The 18553-nt window shown below is 37.8% G+C and overlaps 2 protein-coding genes across 2 annotated transcripts in view; both read right to left on the bottom strand.

Moving 5' to 3' along the window:
- Nucleotides 1–10713, bottom strand: part of LOC135074551 (zinc finger CCCH domain-containing protein 13-like) — a 21543-nt gene extending 10830 nt beyond the window's left edge. The window contains exons 1-4 of the mRNA XM_063968874.1: nt 10657–10713; nt 10174–10263; nt 9333–9548; nt 4310–4378 (exon numbers count right to left, since the gene is read on the bottom strand). Of these exons, the coding sequence (XP_063824944.1) occupies nt 4310–4378; nt 9333–9548; nt 10174–10253 (365 nt within the window). The 5' untranslated portion in view covers nt 10254–10263; nt 10657–10713. The remainder of the gene's footprint in view (nt 1–4309; nt 4379–9332; nt 9549–10173; nt 10264–10656) is intronic.
- LOC135074836 (E3 ubiquitin-protein ligase RBBP6-like) lies at nt 10536–18553 on the bottom strand. The gene is made up of 13 exons (XM_063969218.1): nt 18066–18553; nt 14857–15091; nt 14528–14639; nt 14268–14395; nt 14024–14190; nt 13807–13897; nt 13603–13709; nt 13448–13510; nt 11649–11710; nt 11492–11566; nt 11303–11370; nt 11107–11226; nt 10536–10908 (listed from the first exon to the last, which is right to left on the bottom strand). Exons 1-13 carry the CDS (start codon nt 18229–18231, stop codon nt 10536–10538), a joined length of 1767 nt encoding a protein of 588 aa, XP_063825288.1. The 5' UTR covers nt 18232–18553.

Genomic DNA, 18553 nt, shown 5'->3' with positions numbered 1-18553 from the left:
ATCAGAATTCATAGAAATCATCTATGCATGTATGTGAATTTTATAAAGGGAAGGTTTTTAATGGACCAAACCAGAGCAAATCGTCGTACTTATCATCTTAAGTTTTAATTTGTTTACAAATTATGAAAATAAACAGATATTTTTACAACAAACGTAACCTTAACAAAGAAAAAAGTTGAAAGAACATCGACATTAAATAATTTCAGATTTCAACTAAGCAGCATGTTCTGAATTAGCTGTTAAAGTTTTTGCCAATCGATACCTTGATGCCTTCCTGTTGAACAATGTTTAAAAATGAAATGACAACTTTAAACCTGTCTAAGAAGTACTCTACAGTACTAATACAATTAATAGTTAAACAACAAATTAGTTTCTTTGTATTATGTCTATTTAATTATTAGAGCGGGAACTTCTCTATGCGCCTACTAGGCTGGCTCCTATAGACTATATTTTATAACAACGGTAGACTGAAATAAAGAATTTTTTGTTTAGATTTTTGAACAACAAAATACGAGGAATATTAGCAGGTGTGTGCGCTAAGCAGGTAAAGCAGGGATTGGGTAGAATACAGGGTTTCTGGAATTCACGTGATAAAAAAGGCAGTGTCTTCATTCAAGACAAAAGCCTATGCATATTACCCGTACGTAACCATTATGTCCAAGGATGTTTGAGACTACATGGCGTCTCAGTATATTTTAAAATAAGGGAAACTAGGTGTAACGTTTTGTAAAAAGCAATTTTGGAGATAATATTCAAATGCAATAAAGATTTTAGATTTTAGAAGTCTGCAATGCAAGAAAAAGAGCTGTAAGCTTTTTATGACACTAATCGATATTGTTATTGATAGGCATCAAGATTCTATTGGACTAACTGAGAATTGAGTACTAAAGCTTGTATTCTAACCTATGGCCAAAATTCAATTCAAACTAGGTAGCATTGATTAGAAGCTGCCAGCTGCATAACTACTGCCTTCAAACAGCGGCTATCTGACGGGAGTGCAGATTTATAACGAAAAGTTAGTTCAGTCGTTCGTAAACGTGTATCTAAAAATAAATATGATCCCGTGCTACCGAGTTTTAAATTCAGAATACACGGGTTGAGATTTCAGTTGCCACACCACAAGATCCTCACGCTTTCACGCTAAAATTCCAGGTGTGCCAAACTTTAGTCTAAAAGGTCATATCTACCACTAAAAACCTATAGGTACGCCCGTATTCACCATCATTACTATGAGGTCTCACAGTGCGCGTGGACGCAGAGGGTCACACACGAACTAATCACAGAACTCTATTCAACGCTGTGCGTTTGATTTTCTGCTACACTTAAGCAAGTATCGTTTGTGAATATCGGTTAGTATCTGCTCTGAGCTCTGCGACTTGAAACTTGCACCGTCAGAAAACGTAGCATTTATATTAAAGAAGATATGATTACCGGCAACACACAGCACGGCACGCTCAGCATCGGTATGATCCATAGGCACAATTACTTTACCAATTTATTTCGCCCTTGTCGAATTTCAAGTTCAATTCCTGATTTAAGACTAAAGCTATTGCAATTTATCCTCTTAACTTTTTTTTAAGCTTTTATGTATTTCGAAGTATAGTATTTTTATTGATAAGCAGTCTAACCAGTAGCCTTATTCACGTAACAAAACTTTAACGACAACAATTCGCTGAGTTGCGATCCTATCGAGTAATCGTTCTATCGAAATAACCCTTGTGAATGCGGATTTAGAATTTTTTTTCAATAGGACGACTTCTAAACGTCAACGGGATTTTGACTGTGTCAAAATACGTGAATTAAGCCACAGATCGCAAGTTACATCCCTAATTTGATTATTATTTTCTTGAGACACGTCTCTGTTATTATTATTAGTAAATTAATAATGATTAAATCCTCATTATACCTTTTGTAAATATATCAAAAACAGGCTTATACAAAATATATAGAACCATATAAAAAGAAAGCATTCATGGAATCATTAAAACAGCTATAGTAGTCAGTTTACAATTATCTTGTTATCGGAAATAAAACTTATTTCATGAGCGCCTCCCACAAAACAAAATAAAACAAATGGAAGTCTTCAAAATAACATGCAAAAAGGGAAAATACGATAAAGAGTAAAATTAATACATCTGTATAAATAATAAAAATAACACTTAGCACTATTTGCATGTAAAATAGCACACCAAACAAGTCATAGTGAATACTCTTAAAAAAAAAGTTTACTAACACAAAGCTTTGGCTTCTTAACATAGTTTATTTTGACTAGAATTGTAAGCTCACTAGATCTTTTCTTAAGATATTGCAAATTATTTTTTTTATTCGTAATTTAATTTAAAGCTTTTATCATATTATTACAAAAAATAGAGCTAATCATAACGTGCCTACTTATCTTCCCATTTAGGGCCTCCGCTAAAGCCCGTGGCGGGCACCCGCGGCTTGCGCCCGCTCACCGCGGCGCTTGTGCAAACACGTCACACGCATGGAGCGCATACAACTTTTCTCCGATACAGGCCCGCTTGCGGGCGCCCGCACAAGTTTTAGCGAAGGCCCAGATGTGAAAATCACCCTTAAGTTTTAACGTAATCAATCAATTTTGTAATAAAGCTGGTACATTTTTACATAAGATGCCTGTATTTATATTACCCTACGAAAACCAGAATTAACAATCAAGTAATATTAACCCATTCTGTGCCGAAAAAATTCAACTTTCTTATTGAACTAAAAATCCACCGTCGATGGGCGGAATCGGCATGTGAGTAGACAATAGACATTTTTCCCGCTCATGGGCGGGCTCGGCAGTAAATGAGTTAACGACGTATATGATAGACTTTTTATAATTAAACACATAATGTTATCTTCATAGAACATTTCGCATTAAAATAAAACTTAAAACATTTTAATGAGGGCGCTATTATAATTTTATAATTTACAATGGTAAACCCTATCGAGTTCTATCGCTTTGCACTCACTAGTTGGCGTCAATATGGGCTAGAACTATGGGTCGCGACCCAGTGGTGGGTCGCAAGCGAACACTAAGTGGGCCCTGCCTGTAGAAAGACCTTTATTTCAGGTAAACTGGTAATGACCTATTGGTTTTCCTTTTCTATAGGTGGGTCCGAGTTTAGGAACTTGTATTAGATGAGTTGTAATTATAATTGTGTTGTGACTTTGGGAACCACTGAGCTAGAGGAACTTACTTGCCGCTGGTGCCACCTAGTGACCGCAAATACGACAGTCTCATCTAGTGATTTAACGGTCGATGTAACTCGGCTTGTATACAGGGTGTGCTTTTGTGAAACATGTAAAACAACGCCCATCTCAGGGGTGGTAGGATACACGACACTGATAAAAAAATATATTTTAAATTTTCATAGAAAAATCCATGAAATCAAGAAAATGGTAAATAATGTAAGCGAGCTATTGGACAGTTCCCCCGCTCTCCCGGGGCGGCGGCCGTATGTGCTTGTGCTCGGTGCTGTAGCGGGGTACGCGGGGGTGGTGCGGGCGGTAACAAGCGCCGTCTCGAAAGTTTTAGGAGACGGTTGAACAAGGTTTTCTACTAATAAAGTAATAGTTTTTTCTTGTAATTACTTTCATGTGTACTATCACCCCTGACATGGGCGTTGTTTTACAAAACCACATCCTGTAAGTATTATGACCGTTTTCACCATCAATCCCTAATTTTTAAGTGATCCCTATGGTAACACATAACAGGAATTTTGTTTAATAGGAGTTACTTAAAAATTAGGGATCGATGGTGAAAACGGGCATTAGGAGTACAATTATCTTTATTGTTATAGACCTTAGATACTATTATAAATGCAATAATACTCAACCACTGTGTCATATAGAGAACTCAAGAATAGATATTATGACATTACTATACAGACATTAACAATTATGACTTATCGTAATAAAGCGTAAATAAATACTTAACACACATTTATACTTATATTTCATATGTTCACATGCGATACATAAAACGAATATAACAGGCATGATGAAGTAGATGCTCGCCGAGAAAAATAGCTGTAGGTTCTTTTACATACTTACCACGTCGAACGTAATAAACATGCGAACTATCACTTTTTGTGCAACAACGTTATAAAATAATACAAAAAACAACAGATCTAAAGCTAATAAAACATCAACACAAAATTGGATCTGCGTCCGTACGCAGTATAGACACTTTGACCGCAATTTCAATCCGTTAGGCATGTATTTAACGTCAATGATCGAACGCATTTTCAGAGTCGACGATAAAGGGTGCACGGAGACACTAGTTACAGTTTTACAATCGTACCTGGATCCGTAAGGCGGCTCAACACTACGAGGAGGCGGCGACAACATTTCGTCGTATACTCCAGCGTACCTGAGAACAATTACATTTTACAATTATTTTGAGGTCACTAATTATTTCATCATGTGGGTTGACGAAACTGCGCTCACAAACTTAGTATAAGACTTTGTGAATGTAATGTGTCAATGTGTCATTAGAGTATGCAAATGCATCAACGCTATAGCTAAAAGCCGACCGCAACACGCAATCATGTTTCTTTCACAATTTGGTAGATTCAAGTCTGAAATATCGTAACTAAAATATGACATATACCTACCTACGTATTTATGCCCTATCAAGTATAATCTGAGTGTCAAAATCAGACCTTCCAGACAGATTAATAAATGAATACATAATTTAACCTCGTAAGACCGAAGAGTAAATTTTGTCGACTTCTAAGTATCGCCGAATGTGCTTTCAGAAGAACGAATAATTTGTAGTAGTAAACGCCGAGCACTTCGAGTAAAAAAAAATCTATGTTAGAGATTTTCTTTTGCATTCATATTTTCAGGGGCCCTAGATAATAGTGCATAGAGCTTATTTAAGGTGAAAAATAATAAAAAAATGTTTTCTCTTAAAAGAACATTTGGTATTACAGACTTTAAAAAGAAAAAGTAAATAAATTGTATTTTATACTTTAAAGTAAAACATAAATGTAAACTTTTTAATAAATTAATACTACATAAAGATACAATAATGATATAAATAAATGTAACTGAAAAGGTTCAAGTGTTTTAATTTTATTTAATGTTTCATAATTAGTACTTTTAAAAGTACTATCGGTTTTATAACATACAATAATGATAGGTTAGAATGTATAAGAAGTAAAGTGAATATTCATGTTAATTATAATATTTATTAAACTAAAAATCAGAACATTCTCATGATAAATTTTCTCAATCATATAACAATTTTAAAAGTCCAATACTCAATCCATCTCAATAGAAAAAAATGTACAAAAATAAAACTTTCACCATCAAGACCGAATGTTCCTTGCAAAGAACTATTATTTTCAAACGAAAAAAAATCTTGCAAAACTTCTTCGAATTGGTAAAAATATTTTTTTCCTTGTTTAGCAGTATTTAAACTTAAATTATACTAGTTAGTTTTTCAATTAAACAACGCTTTCGTGAAGAAAAAAAAAATCGTACATCACGTCCTCTCGGAAGAACCACCTTGTCAAAGAAAGATGATAATTTGACAGTGACATTTTGTTTTTTTTACATTAATAAGTTCGGATACCTGATTTTGAATACTTTAAGCCAAAGACTATCACTCTTTTTGTTCGATAGGCGCGAATTTTTGAACTTCAAATTATCGCTAAAGTTTTAGTTCCTCTGAAGGCACATCCGGCGATACTTACAATTCACCTCCAAAAATGTCTCGGCGTTACTGACTACAAAGTTTTAGTTCCTTCTGAGGCACATCCGGGCTTACGAGGTTAAGTTTTATATAAATAAGCTTAGCTGGTACTTGGCAGCACTTTCATGATATTGCAAATTTTATTGCGAACAATACAATTCCATATCCGACAGACTATGACTGATGCCGCCGATAACTCAATTATCTAGGCTATTAGCGTTAGCCAATTTGATTTCATCACGAAAAAATATTTTATCATAATTTGGAACACATGCCCTGAAGAATGCACAACATGAATTTTGGAATGTTTAATAAGATTATCGGTATCTGATGAGATTGAGATAAAAGTTATGTAGACTTTGTTCTAATACATACTTAATTAATCATATACAGGGTGTCCCGTAATGCAACGTCAAGCCGGAACTGGGTGTTGAGGCAAGTTATACTGGTTATCAGAAAAATATAAAAAAAAATCTATGTGGCATTTTGTCAAAATAATAGGCATTTAAAAAACAACAAAAATTTTTACTCCCGGTGACGGTCTTTTTACTCGTGTTGCCACAAATCTTCACTTTTTCCAAATTTTTTTTTGTTATGTAACCCTGAATAATGCTTCTCTAAATTGTCATCAAAATTACAAAACCAGCTGCTCCAGCTTGGATGAAAAAAATAAATTATTCCCAAAAAATTTTTCAAAATAAAAATTTTGCCTTGTTTAAACTGACTGTACTGAAAAAAATTGTACTACGCGAGTATGGCAAGTGACGTCATAATTTGGCGCATTTATAGTCTATCCAATATAGCTTGATTAGAATGACGGCTGTCAAACGAATGTGACTAGTGATGGGTATGTTTCGTACGGTTCACATAGATGTATCGATAAGTTTGAAAAAATGATATGAAAAAATGCACCCAATTTTTCTTCATATATCTTTATTCATAAAAATGACAATTATGATTTAAATTTAAAGATAGTAAACCTAAGTAGATGTACAACCTAAGTCGTAGTCATTATCATCAGTGTTCTTCAGTGGTTTTTTCCTCTCGCTAGAGGGCGGTGGGCATCTCTTCTAGAGCAACGGTGCTATGAATACCCAAAAAATTACCGGTGATTGATTTCCGATGTTTGATTATTTAAGAATGAAATGTTTTTTGGTTTTTAATAGTGAACATTTAGAAAAACGTATAACTTGACTTAAATATGTTAAAAAATTAGTTAGAAAAAAAATTTGTTAAATATGTTAAAAAAATAGTTTTAATTTAATATGACATTTGTCGATATGTCCCAACACTAACATTTTTGTAACTCGAGATAACCTTGTAGAGACGTCGTTAATACTCTAGCTTGATTTTTATGATTTCGAATTACTACTTATTGGTGTAATTTAACGCTGCATTTACACGAAATTATCATTTTTATTGGAAGCACTGTCGTCGAAAATATTGTTTGTAGGTCAGACGTGAATTATTTCTTGTCCGCCAATATTTAGCTCTCATTGATCGCTACTACAAAGTTATGTCGTTACTTTTGATGACAGCTGTCATTCTAATCAAGCTATATTGGATAGACTATAGTAAGGATTCTAAAATGGTATAACACTTGGTAAATTCTTGCTGTAATTGTCGACAATTTTTGTTTTTTTGGAAATAATCCCGTTTTTAACTTTATCTACCTTGGTTAAAAATTATTATTCTAATGTGCCCAAAATTCACAGAACAGTCACAGAAACTTTTGTCACCATGACAGTAATTAGTAGTTGACATACTATGAGTCACCCGTGTGTGCGCGCCGTTACTACCTGCTCTGCCTGCACTTGTACTTGGTAACAGGGATAATAAGGATATGAAGTTTCGGTTATGGATACGGTTACGGATATTAGAATAATATTATACTGGTTTCGGTTACGGTCATGGATATGAAATCATTTCAGATTATCCGAAAGTTTCGGACAATTTCGGTTACGGAATTATTAGAATTTCAAAAATGTAGGTATAATTCAAATAGCAAGATGCTGCGTGACCCACATAGCTACTTTATGTACCAACTAAGACGACACCTATGTATGATAAAGGTAAAACAGGCTGGCATATTAGATGGTGTCAGGGAATGCCAGACAAGTTGGTCCCAAATATTAAGATTTAAGGTACAATCACAGAATAATAATAAGTACTACGTACAGAAGTTTTACTTCGCGAAGGTATTTAAAAAAATGTATGCTCAATGTCATTAACAATATGGTGTAATTTAGCTTGTCTCAAGAGTCAAGCAAGTTTGTCAGAAGTTTTGTTGACAAACGTCAGTGATCGGTACTGCGCCGAAGCTATAGGGCTGACTTCGGTAAAATGATGTGACGTGAGGTGCCAATCTGCAGAAAATGGCGGAGGAAATACATGATTTAGCATGAATTATCATGAATAATATTAACTACTTATTTACCTCTCAGTGTCTTCAGGCAGCTTAAAAAAGTACATTCTGTGTTTTTATTATTATTTAGGCAATTAAATACTGCACAGTATTTAGTACACCATTTTATTTATTTTTGTCCATCATACACAAGAATACGCGTGCGTGAGTCAATGTTCGCTCGTATGTGAGGCCTTGTCGAATAGTACTCTTGTAGGGGGCAATCGTGCGTGTTTTGTTTTCGATGTAAACTCGCGGAGATGAACAGGCCTGGTACAATTCCAAGACGTGCCGCAGACCGCAAACTGCAAAACTCTATGAAATCGGCAGCGCGGCATTGCAGCTGCGGCGTGTATACTGCAGATTTCATCGAGTTTTGCAGTTTGGAATAATTGTACCCTTAGACTCCGCCTTTATCCGAAACTATCCGTAACTTTTGAATCAGTTTCGGTTACGGTTATGGATATTTTTTTATTTCGGATATCCGATAGTTTCGGTTACGGTTACGGATATCCATAACATCCCTTAACATACCATTTTGGAATCCTTACTAAATGCGCCAAATTATGACGTCACTTGCCATACTCGCGTTGTACAATTTTTTTTCAGTACAGTCTGTTTAAACTAGGAAAAATTTTTATTTTGAAAAATTTTTTGGGAATAATGTATTTTTTTCATCCAAGCTGGAGCAGCTGGTTTTGTAATTTTGATAACAATTTAAAGAAACATTATTCAGGGTTACATAACAAAAAAAAAATTTGGAAAAAGTGAAGATTTGTGGCAACACGAGTAAAAAGACCGTCACCGGGAGTAGAATTTTTTGTTTTTTTTTAAATGCCTATTATTTTGACCAAATGCCACATAGATTTTTTTTTATATTTTTCTGATAACCAGCATAACTTGCCTCAACACCCAGTTCCGGCTTGACGTTGCATTACGGGGCACCCTGTATATGAAGAAGTAAAAAAGCCCTCGTTTTCTAATAGTATATTTGATCTAAACTACACAAAGACCGTAAGATACCACACCAGGGCATTTCAAAATACAACAATAAAAACATAAGGGCGAGTAAAACAGGTTAATCTTATCCATCGCAGCTTCTATTGGCGCGGACGTAACGTAGGTACATGACTAATAATACATATTATTTTCAGGTCTTTACCAAGTAATGGCTTGGCTTGGCTTTGTCTCTATGTTGATTACAAATTGTTAGCAACATACCGATGCGGTGACAGTCGTGGCGGAGGCGAGCGTAGCGCCGAGCGCCTCGGCGAGCGGTGTAGCGGCGAGCGGTGCGGCGAGCGAGGCGGCGTGCGCGGAGGCGAGCGCGGCAACGAGCGCGGCGGCGGCGAGCGCGGCAGCGAGCGCGGCCCGGGCGAGCGCAGCGGCGAGCGGTATCGCAGCGGCGAGCGGTGACGTCGCCGAGGGGAGGGAGACCTGTGCAAAATCAAACCATTCTATTAGCAAGGCTTATTTTCATGTACAGTGCGAGGCGTAAATTATTTTGATAATTTGAAAATAATATAAGATTGTTTAAAATTTGACTTTAAATTAAATAAAATAATTTATTTGCATTACAGGCTGTTTGAACATTTCCACACTAAGCTGATGCATGCAGGTCCCCAGTTGCTGCTTTCAGTCGTTAGATGTGATCATATGTGTCGATAGATTAGTGATCATAGTTGGCATCGGAAAGCTCGCGCCTGTCACACCTTTTTTGTTTTTGCATCGTTCACATCAGAGCAACTACGCAACCGTTACTACGTAAACCGTTTTGAAACACGAAACAGTGTCTCCTTCATCGAGTAGATATCTATAAAGAATCCCGAACATTTTTTGGTCTAACGACTGAAAGCAGCAACTGGGGACCTGCATGCATCAGCTTAGTGTGGAAATGTTCAAACACCGGCTTCTTTAGGCGCTTTGAATGATTTTATTTTTTAAACGTCGCTACGTCATGGTTATTGGCCATGAAGGGCTATATCTACGTATTTTTTTTATGTGAATGTTAGATTTAAGATTACAAAATATACTAAATAATTTGCAATCAATTTATTCTTACCGCGTCAATGACAAAGTTCTCTCGCGGGTCCGACGACGCCGTGGTGACCAGGGCGACCTGCGCAGGCGACCACGAGACATGGACCGCGATCTGAAAAGATACATCATATTTTATTTTTAAAGGATCATACAATTTTAAATGACCTACACCAAAACATGCTGACATAGAAATGAAACCAGCCGATACTTAAAGATGAGCTTGACGTAAAAATACTTGGCAGTATTGATATTATTTTTGAATGAAATTTAAGCAAACGAGAACTAGGTACATATTTTAACGGACGGACAAACAAATAATTGCGATAAATTATAAACAAAATATTATAAAATAATGATAACGGAACCATAATTACAAAACAATATCTAGTCCGACAGCGGTTTGTTACATCGAGTGTCATGGTAATGTGACGATGCATCAAGCGAGTCGTGCGAAAGCGTTAAGAGTAACGAGCATGCGTAGCGAGCGTGGCTTGTCGTAACGAACCTAGAGTATCGGAGTCGACTGGAGCCGCGGCTGCGCGGGCGGGCGCGCGGCGGCGGCGGCGAGCGCGGCGGCGAGCGCGGCGAGCGCGGCGAGCGCGGCGAGCGGGACGGACGCGAGCGCACGGAGCGCGGCGAGCGCGAACGCGAGCGCGAGCCCGACTGCGCCCGGCGCCGCTCCTCCTCGCGCCGCTTCGCTCGCATCTCCTTCTCGCGAATCATCCGGTTGAACGCCTCGAGCGGGTCCTCGCCGTGCCTACGACAGTAAACGCGGCTCATTAACTGCGCGGCCGAGAAGGAACACGAACGAAGCGGGCAAGAGTGCGCCGAAACGGGGCAGCCGCATGTCGACCTAGCTGCTTGTCACAAACACTGGTAATGCTTACGACATGCAGACCGTTGTATGACAGAGTCGAGGCGCGACTGTTGTGAAGGTGAGAAATAAATCACTTACCCGTTTGAAGGCGAATCTTTGATTCCGGGCGGAGGAGGCTGGTAGGGTTCGGGCGGCGGATAGCGATCGTTGAAAGGCATGGAGGGGCCGCGTGGTGGGCCATGTCTGTCGTACGGCGGACTAAAAAAAATTTACTTGTTAATAAAAATAAAATTTCATTCAAATTACCAGTTACCAGAATAAGTTAAATACTTACTTATTATAACGCCGTGATTGGGGTGGAGCACCGGGAATAAATTGAGGAGGCCCACGATTGTAGACAACCTAATGAAAACAATATTTCGTTAAATTAGTGTGCACAACCAATTAAATTCTGTATTTATTTTAATGTTAAATTGAAAGAAATAAATGGTAGTTATTTGTTTCCTATCACAACTATTTTTACCTGTGCCGACCCTATGTCTCTCCTCTCATCAATGGTCGGTGTGCTAGCTCTTTGTTCATCTATTCTCGGCATCTGCTGTTGGACAAACATAAATTAATTTTAAGACGTCATGTAAGTATATAAAATACAAGTATAAATTCAGAAATGTAAGACTCACATTCAAAGGTATCATAGGAGGAGCTTCCAGACCCGGTGGCTTCACGTTATGTTGTGGCGGTCCTAAAACAAAAAAAAATACGAATTAAATATGTATTGAAACATACACTACTATTATGCACATGCACGAAGTTTGCTCTCTCGTATTTTCATGATCGCGATGATTTTAACGTGCAAAATAATAGGAACATAACATATTGCTTGAACAAAAATACTATGTACGAGTATGAATAAATTACTTTGTATACCATAGCAGTCTACAAAAGTACTGAACCAACAGCCAAAGTTAAACTATGTTATTATTATGTATAAACCCACCAATCCCACCACCAGAATTAAAACGTATCCAGGGTACGCAATAACATTGTATGTTGTGTGTTGTGTATTTAATACTTATTTGTTTTTGCAATACATACGCATATTTTACGTGCGAAAAAGGCGCAATTAGTTTTGTTCTAAACGAAAATTAAAATATTCAAGTTAATTTGGTCAATATACTTTTAAAGAAAAGGAATGCCGAAAAAAATATTTAATTCATGAACAGAGTGGAGACAAGTAGTAAGTAAATTATATTAATTTATTTGTAAATTTATTTTAATGGTAATTTGAAGTTTCTATTCCGGTTATTGTGTCTATTTGCATATAAAAGTAACAACATAATTACTATTTTAGCTTAATGATCTAACAATTAAAAAAAAAATTTAACAACAAAACAGAACAAGCCGTGACGATAGTTATAACAGAAGCGTATCGTGATCATGCAAAGTAGAACGTGCGCATGCGATGCGTATGCGGTATAGATCGTATCGCAGGAATGTTGTCCCTTTCCTCTAATCTAGTACTTGATAATAATTTTACTGTATTTGTTTCGTTACAAATTATTTGTTCTTATGTTTATAGAATTGTAAAAAATATATTTTCTGGAATTTTACAGTTCTAGTTACTAGAATCTAGTAGCTAGTAGACCAGTCAGCAACCTCCAGAGATAAATATTATCAAAGGGAAATCATTAAGAATTAAGTCATTAAAATTGGGATTTAGTCTTGTCCGGCTTAGTTGCAGTTTGAAAACACAATAGTTGACTTACTGGTATTTGGAGGTAGTTTTAGAAAAAAATCGTCAGAAAACGACCAGGTTATTCATGTACTCAGGAACCTCAAGACTAAGTCGAAGAGGTAAGGGACAACATCGCTGTTATCTATCGATCTATAGTACCGTAGCGCGGCGCGTGGTGGGGCGCGTTGTGGGGCGCGTTGTGGGGCGCGTGGCGCGGCGCGTGGTGCGGCGCGCGCGCGGGCGGGCGCGGGCGCGGGCGCGCGAGCGTGCGCAGCGAGTGCGGGTGCGTGAGCGCGGGCGGCACCGTCACCGTGATGTTGTCGTCCGCCGAGCCGTCCGACTCCGAGCCGTCGCGGCCGAGCCCGCCCTCCGAGCCGTGGCTCGCGTCGCCGGTATCTATCGCACACTCTTTGTAAACCACCGGCCGAGCGTTGCGCGAACGGTTACCGCCCGACCACTGATCGGCGAGAGACGTCTCCCAGTTCTGATTTCTAAACATTTCCCGATTAAACCCACCGCCTGCGGCCGGTGAGTGGTCGGGCGGTTGTGGCTCACGGACGCTACGCGCGTTTCGCACGTAGCTTTTATTAATCTGTGATTCTCAAAGCGGGTCAAAGTTTAAAAATGTTGTACATCTTTTGTTTTTATGTTATTTTATATTGTTTTTCACAAAAATGTTTAGTGTGTCAACGTTACGTTACGACAACGCCGTATTGATTTAAGTAAAACAAACCAGATACTGACCATTATTTGGCATAGCAGGCTGACCTCCGTTTGGTGGCTGCTGCATGGGAGCAGCAGGTGGTTCTGCAACAAGTACAATCATAGCTATAATCGTGCTGTTAAATGATAAAACCCATAGTTCATAGTTTATATTGGATCATAATAATAACACGTACCCATCATCGGAGGATGCGCCTGCATCGGTGGAGCTGACGGACGGTGCGGAGTCCTCCGGCTATAACCAGTTTGATTGCGGAAGGATGACACCGAATTTCTAAGAAACCTGAAATTTTATCATAATGGCACCATTTAGTAAATTCAACTAAAACAAAAATAATATATATAACAATACTAAAAAATTGTAAGATTAAAATTTGCACCTATTTGGAATGAGTGTAGTTGGGGCTATCTCCTTTTCACGACAATCAGGACATTCGTGATCTTCCGACTCCAACAATGCGCCCCTTATACCTTAAAAAAAAACGCACTATTAAACCATGTTAACGAATGAAACATCCATTTCGCCAGCTGATATATTTATTTTATAATTATAATATCTAACTATTAACTGAAATAATATGAGGAAATCATACATACATTCATCACAAAAAGAGTTTCCACAGCACGGTATCATAACAGCATCAGTTAGGAGATCTCTGCACAAACTGCAGATCAACTCATCGGGTATATTGGGCTCCGGTGCTGCGGGAGCATTAGTAGGGGTATCTGCTCCACCAGCGTTTTCTGAAGCCAAGTACGCTTCACTAAAAGTAAACAAATTTATTATTATTCACACTCATAGAATAGACATTAATTTTATTTAGGTACTGTATAAACTTACCGATCAACAGCCGGCACAGCGTAAGTTCCACTTGGGGTCATCATAGCGCCTGGTGCCTTTGGGCCTTCAACTGGCACCATAAAACTCCGAGGTATTCCTGTGCTTCGTCTTACTTCTACAGGGTCAGCCTAAACACAAAAGGGATTTTGTTGGTCTTAATAATAATTGTGTTACTGATGAATGATGATGAACTTTGTTAAAAAATATGAACTAATACATACATCTGAAATACTATAATCTACAGATATTTTTATACTCACTGAATTAGCAATAGGACAGTCTTTGATCCAATGTCCACGCTTTTGACACTTGTAACAAATATAGTTATTTGGCACAACACCTCTCTGATTTTGTCCTCTAATTTTTTGGTAGCTGGAAATAAATGAAACACTGTTACTAAACTTCTAAAAGTAATAAAAACCTTTATTGAGCTTAATTTCATGCAGCTAAGTCTGAGGAAATATTGTTGATATTTGCAATGCTTCCCACGTTTGTTTTCAGTACAAATGTATGAATTGAAAAAACTTCCCATAATTTTTTGTTGAACCACACACCAATTATATTTATAAACAAATAATATTACTCTTACTTGCTAGGATCATAGTCAAAAGTAGATTGTGTTATCATAGCATTTATTTTATCCTGTTCGCTACCTTCCATGCGAGACAGATCAGCCAATCCCTTGTTAAGGGCAGCATCTTTGTGTTGAGTAGATGTATTACTGTTGGATCCTTCCCACTGCTTTTTAGGTTGTTGTGAAAGAGGAACCCTCGCAACGAGCAGAGATGTATTTTTCGGGATCAAAGTATTATCATCCACATAAACTAAAAAGAAAAATTCTCAATTAAAATTTCAGTCGACCTTGTATTAATCATGAACTACAGTGTGGCATCAATTATCCAAAAATCAATCAACAGATTGACTGCTTATCCTAACTACTTCCCTGAGATAAGCCATGTAATGCAAGGGATCAAATCGATGGTGGAAATATCAATTACTGTAAGGGACAAAACACGACTTTTCAGGAGAGCCAAAAAACGATTTTTTTTTTCTTTATACCTCAATATCTTTTTATGTGATGTTACGATTTAAATAGTTTCTATGGCAAAGTTTCTTAGAATTTTCTGTTCTTTCATAATATAAACGCCAAATTTTCGAAAAATGGGTAGTTTAAAAGATAGCATGTCCCTTACATTAAAAAAAAGAGGTTGACTGTACCTTACAATGTTGAAATTTCACAGTATGGAATGTCATGTATGTTGTAAGGTACATTTAAGAATAAACACGACAGTAATATTATTGTAACTTGACAATTTTAACATTGAAACCTGATGTAAGTAGAGGTTGCATTCGAGTATTCATTAACAAAACGAAGAGAAGAGATAGAAACAAGACAACTTAGTGTTCACAAATGCAGTTGGAGGCATCAAATACACATCACCAACAAAACATTTAGTCACTGATGATGCCTACGTCTGCATTTGTGAACAAGTTGTCTTGTTTCTATCTTTTTCTGTTCATTTTTACGCAGTTAGGTTTTTTTTTTCAATCATCGTTCGTTCGTTTTAGCCGAATGACGTCCACTGCTGGATAAAGGTCTTCCCCCAAGGATTTCCACAACAACCGGTCCTGCGCCGCCCGCATCCAGGCACCTCCTACAACCTTCACCAGATCGTCGGTCGACCAAGTGGGGGTCTGCAGCACATTACGTCTTCCAGCTCGTGGTCGCCACTCAAGAATTTTTCTGTCCCAGCGGCCATCAGCTTTGCAAGCTACGAGCTCCATCCACTGCCACTTGATTTTAGCGATTCTGCGGACTATGTCAGTCACTTTGGTTCTCCTGCGGATCACGTCATTTCTGGTTCAATCACTACGAGCATAGCACGCTCCATCGCCTTTGACCTTGAGTCTTCTTATGAGGCCCACAGTAAGCGACCACGTCTCAGATCCATAAGTTATCAAAGACTTTTGTCTTGAGACAGTGCGATATTTCAGACGTGAGAATATCGCGAAGCTTCCTGAACGTTGCCAGCCGAGTTGGATTCGACGATTGACCTCTTCCTCGAAGTTAGACCTACCTAAGGCTGGATTTAGTGTCACGAAGACCGTTAGTGCGTATCGCTCCGCACAGCCAATCTGCATGAACTGATAGGGAGCGAGCGATTCCTGCGGACCGCATTACTCGACTGAGGCCATTGTGCATTGTGCCTAGATCTTCCACGGTCTCAGCCATGGCTATGATATCGTTTGCGAATCGAAGGTGGGTTATTTACTCACCGTTGATATTTATGCCGAATCCGTTCCAGTCCAGAAACAGTTTCGGAGTTTTCAGTTCCCCCTGTCTGCTGCTGCAACTGGTTTCGAGTCTTGATCCTGGAGACGGAACGACATTGTGGCGTTTTCGTACAAGCCTTTCAACATTTCTATGTATCGATATAGGTAGTCAATTTGACACCGTTGGAGAAACTGTAGTAGGTACTGCCCAGGTCTCGATCGAAGCTTTCTCATAGTCCACAAACGCCAGGCAAAGTGACTGACTATACTCCTCGGTCTTCTGTATAATCTGCCGTGGCGTATGTATATGGTGTACTAAAGCGATTGAGAGGCTCGAAGTCATCGAGTTTACGAGCGAGACGATTCGTAATGACTCTCAAAAACAGCTTGTAGACATGACTCAGAAGTGAGATGGGTCTATAATTCTTCAACAAGGTTTTGTCGCCTTTTTTGAAGAAGAGTGTCACCACACTTCTGTGCCATACCGTAGGCGTTTTTCCTTCGAGGATGACGGAATTGAACAGCTTCTGAAGAGCCTTCAGCCCCTCGGTCAAAAACCCAACTGCGTAAAAATGAACAGAAAAAAGATAGAAACAAGACAACTTAGTGTTCATAAGTGTAGTAGGAGTGGGAGGCATTAAATGCATATCACCACCAAAAAAAGTAATTGATATCCTATATGCATATTAACGTAAGGGCCTAATTATGATAAATCAAAAAGTTTTAAATGAAGTAAGGTTCAATGAGTTCAAAAGTTAAAACCAACAGTTTAGGGTAAGGGCTGAATTGTATTATTAAAAGGAATTTACGTCCTTTAAATCATTTGTTTCCCCAAAAGTCGTATTCAGACGACTAAAAATGTTTAAGGTAAGGGACATTTTTTTTAAGATATCAACATTTCAAGTATACCAATCGATAGAGCCGAAAATTCTGAATGCGTTGGTATATATAACTCATTTTGGCCAAAATGTCCCTTACATTAATTGATACTTCCACCATCGAAATAGTTTACTGTTATTGTACCTAGTACATGTTTAATACAAGAATCACCTTTGGATAAATAAGTATAAATAAATAAATATCCTTGGCCATTTTACACTGCGCCGCTAGCCCCAAACTAAGCAAAGCTTGTACTATGGGTACTAGACAACGGATATAAACATAATTAAATACTTTTTTTTTTTGTAAACACATACATAATATACATAGGTATGCCTGAATACACATCAGTTATCCAGAAAAAACAGAGTTCTGAACACCCATGTCCACCAATTAGTTCAGATAATCGACGCTCTACTGTACTACTATAAAATACCACAGGTTGGGGTAACTAAGTAGGTGCACTAGCTTATGACCAAATATTAAACCAAATTTATCATTTTCATTTGCATGTTTGCATTTTAATCCTTAACCTTCCAATACAGAATGTTTTATATGATATATTCATGTTCTATGTTCTACTGTTTTACATCAGGAACGGCCAAAGTTAAACTACACCATGTATAATGAAAATAAATTTCATACCTTCTTTCGTTTGCGCGTTAGTAATCTGCAAGTCAAAATCGGAAGTTTTTCCGATTCTTTTCTGTTGTGATATAGCAGCTTTTAGGTCTCCTACAGATATATGAAGTCCGTCAAAAGTAACTGTATCATAATCCAATGCACTTTTGAACTTATAATGCACAGACATTTCCGAGAGTAGGTATGTGAATATCTCGTATCATTTAGCATGACACTTAGCCGAAATTGATCTAAAGTTATTTAATACCACATCCGAAATAGCATTAATTTCGGTAAAAGAAATGGCACCAGACGAACTGACTTCGTTAATTAAAGGTTATGAAAAGAACAACCACGCACAATACACTAGTACACAATAATTCACTTTAGCTATCTAAAAATTAGTCTAGAAATACCACGGTGGCAGGTCTACACGAATAGCAGCGTCAATGAAAACTAACACGATAAAGTCTGCCACAACGCAAGTAAAATAACGCAGACCGCCATCTTCC

The sequence above is a fragment of the Ostrinia nubilalis genome, chromosome 9 (assembly GCF_963855985.1).
Source record: "Ostrinia nubilalis chromosome 9, ilOstNubi1.1, whole genome shotgun sequence".
Lineage (NCBI taxonomy): Eukaryota > Metazoa > Arthropoda > Insecta > Lepidoptera > Crambidae > Ostrinia > Ostrinia nubilalis.
This window is presented reverse-complemented; position numbering and strand designations above follow the sequence as displayed.

Excerpts from the sequence above, each read along its gene's own strand:
- LOC135074836 (XM_063969218.1), bottom strand. The coding sequence starts at position 18,231 with ATGTCTGTGCATTATAAGTTCAAAAGTGCATTGGATTATGATACAGTT. Across the intron at positions 13,710-13,806 it reads ACTACACTCATTCCAAATAG|GTTTCTTAGAAATTCGGTGT; the intron begins GTGCAAATTTTA and ends ATAAAATTTCAG. Across the intron at positions 11,567-11,648 it reads CTCCTATGATACCTTTGAAT|CAGATGCCGAGAATAGATGA; the intron begins GTGAGTCTTACA and ends TTTGTCCAACAG.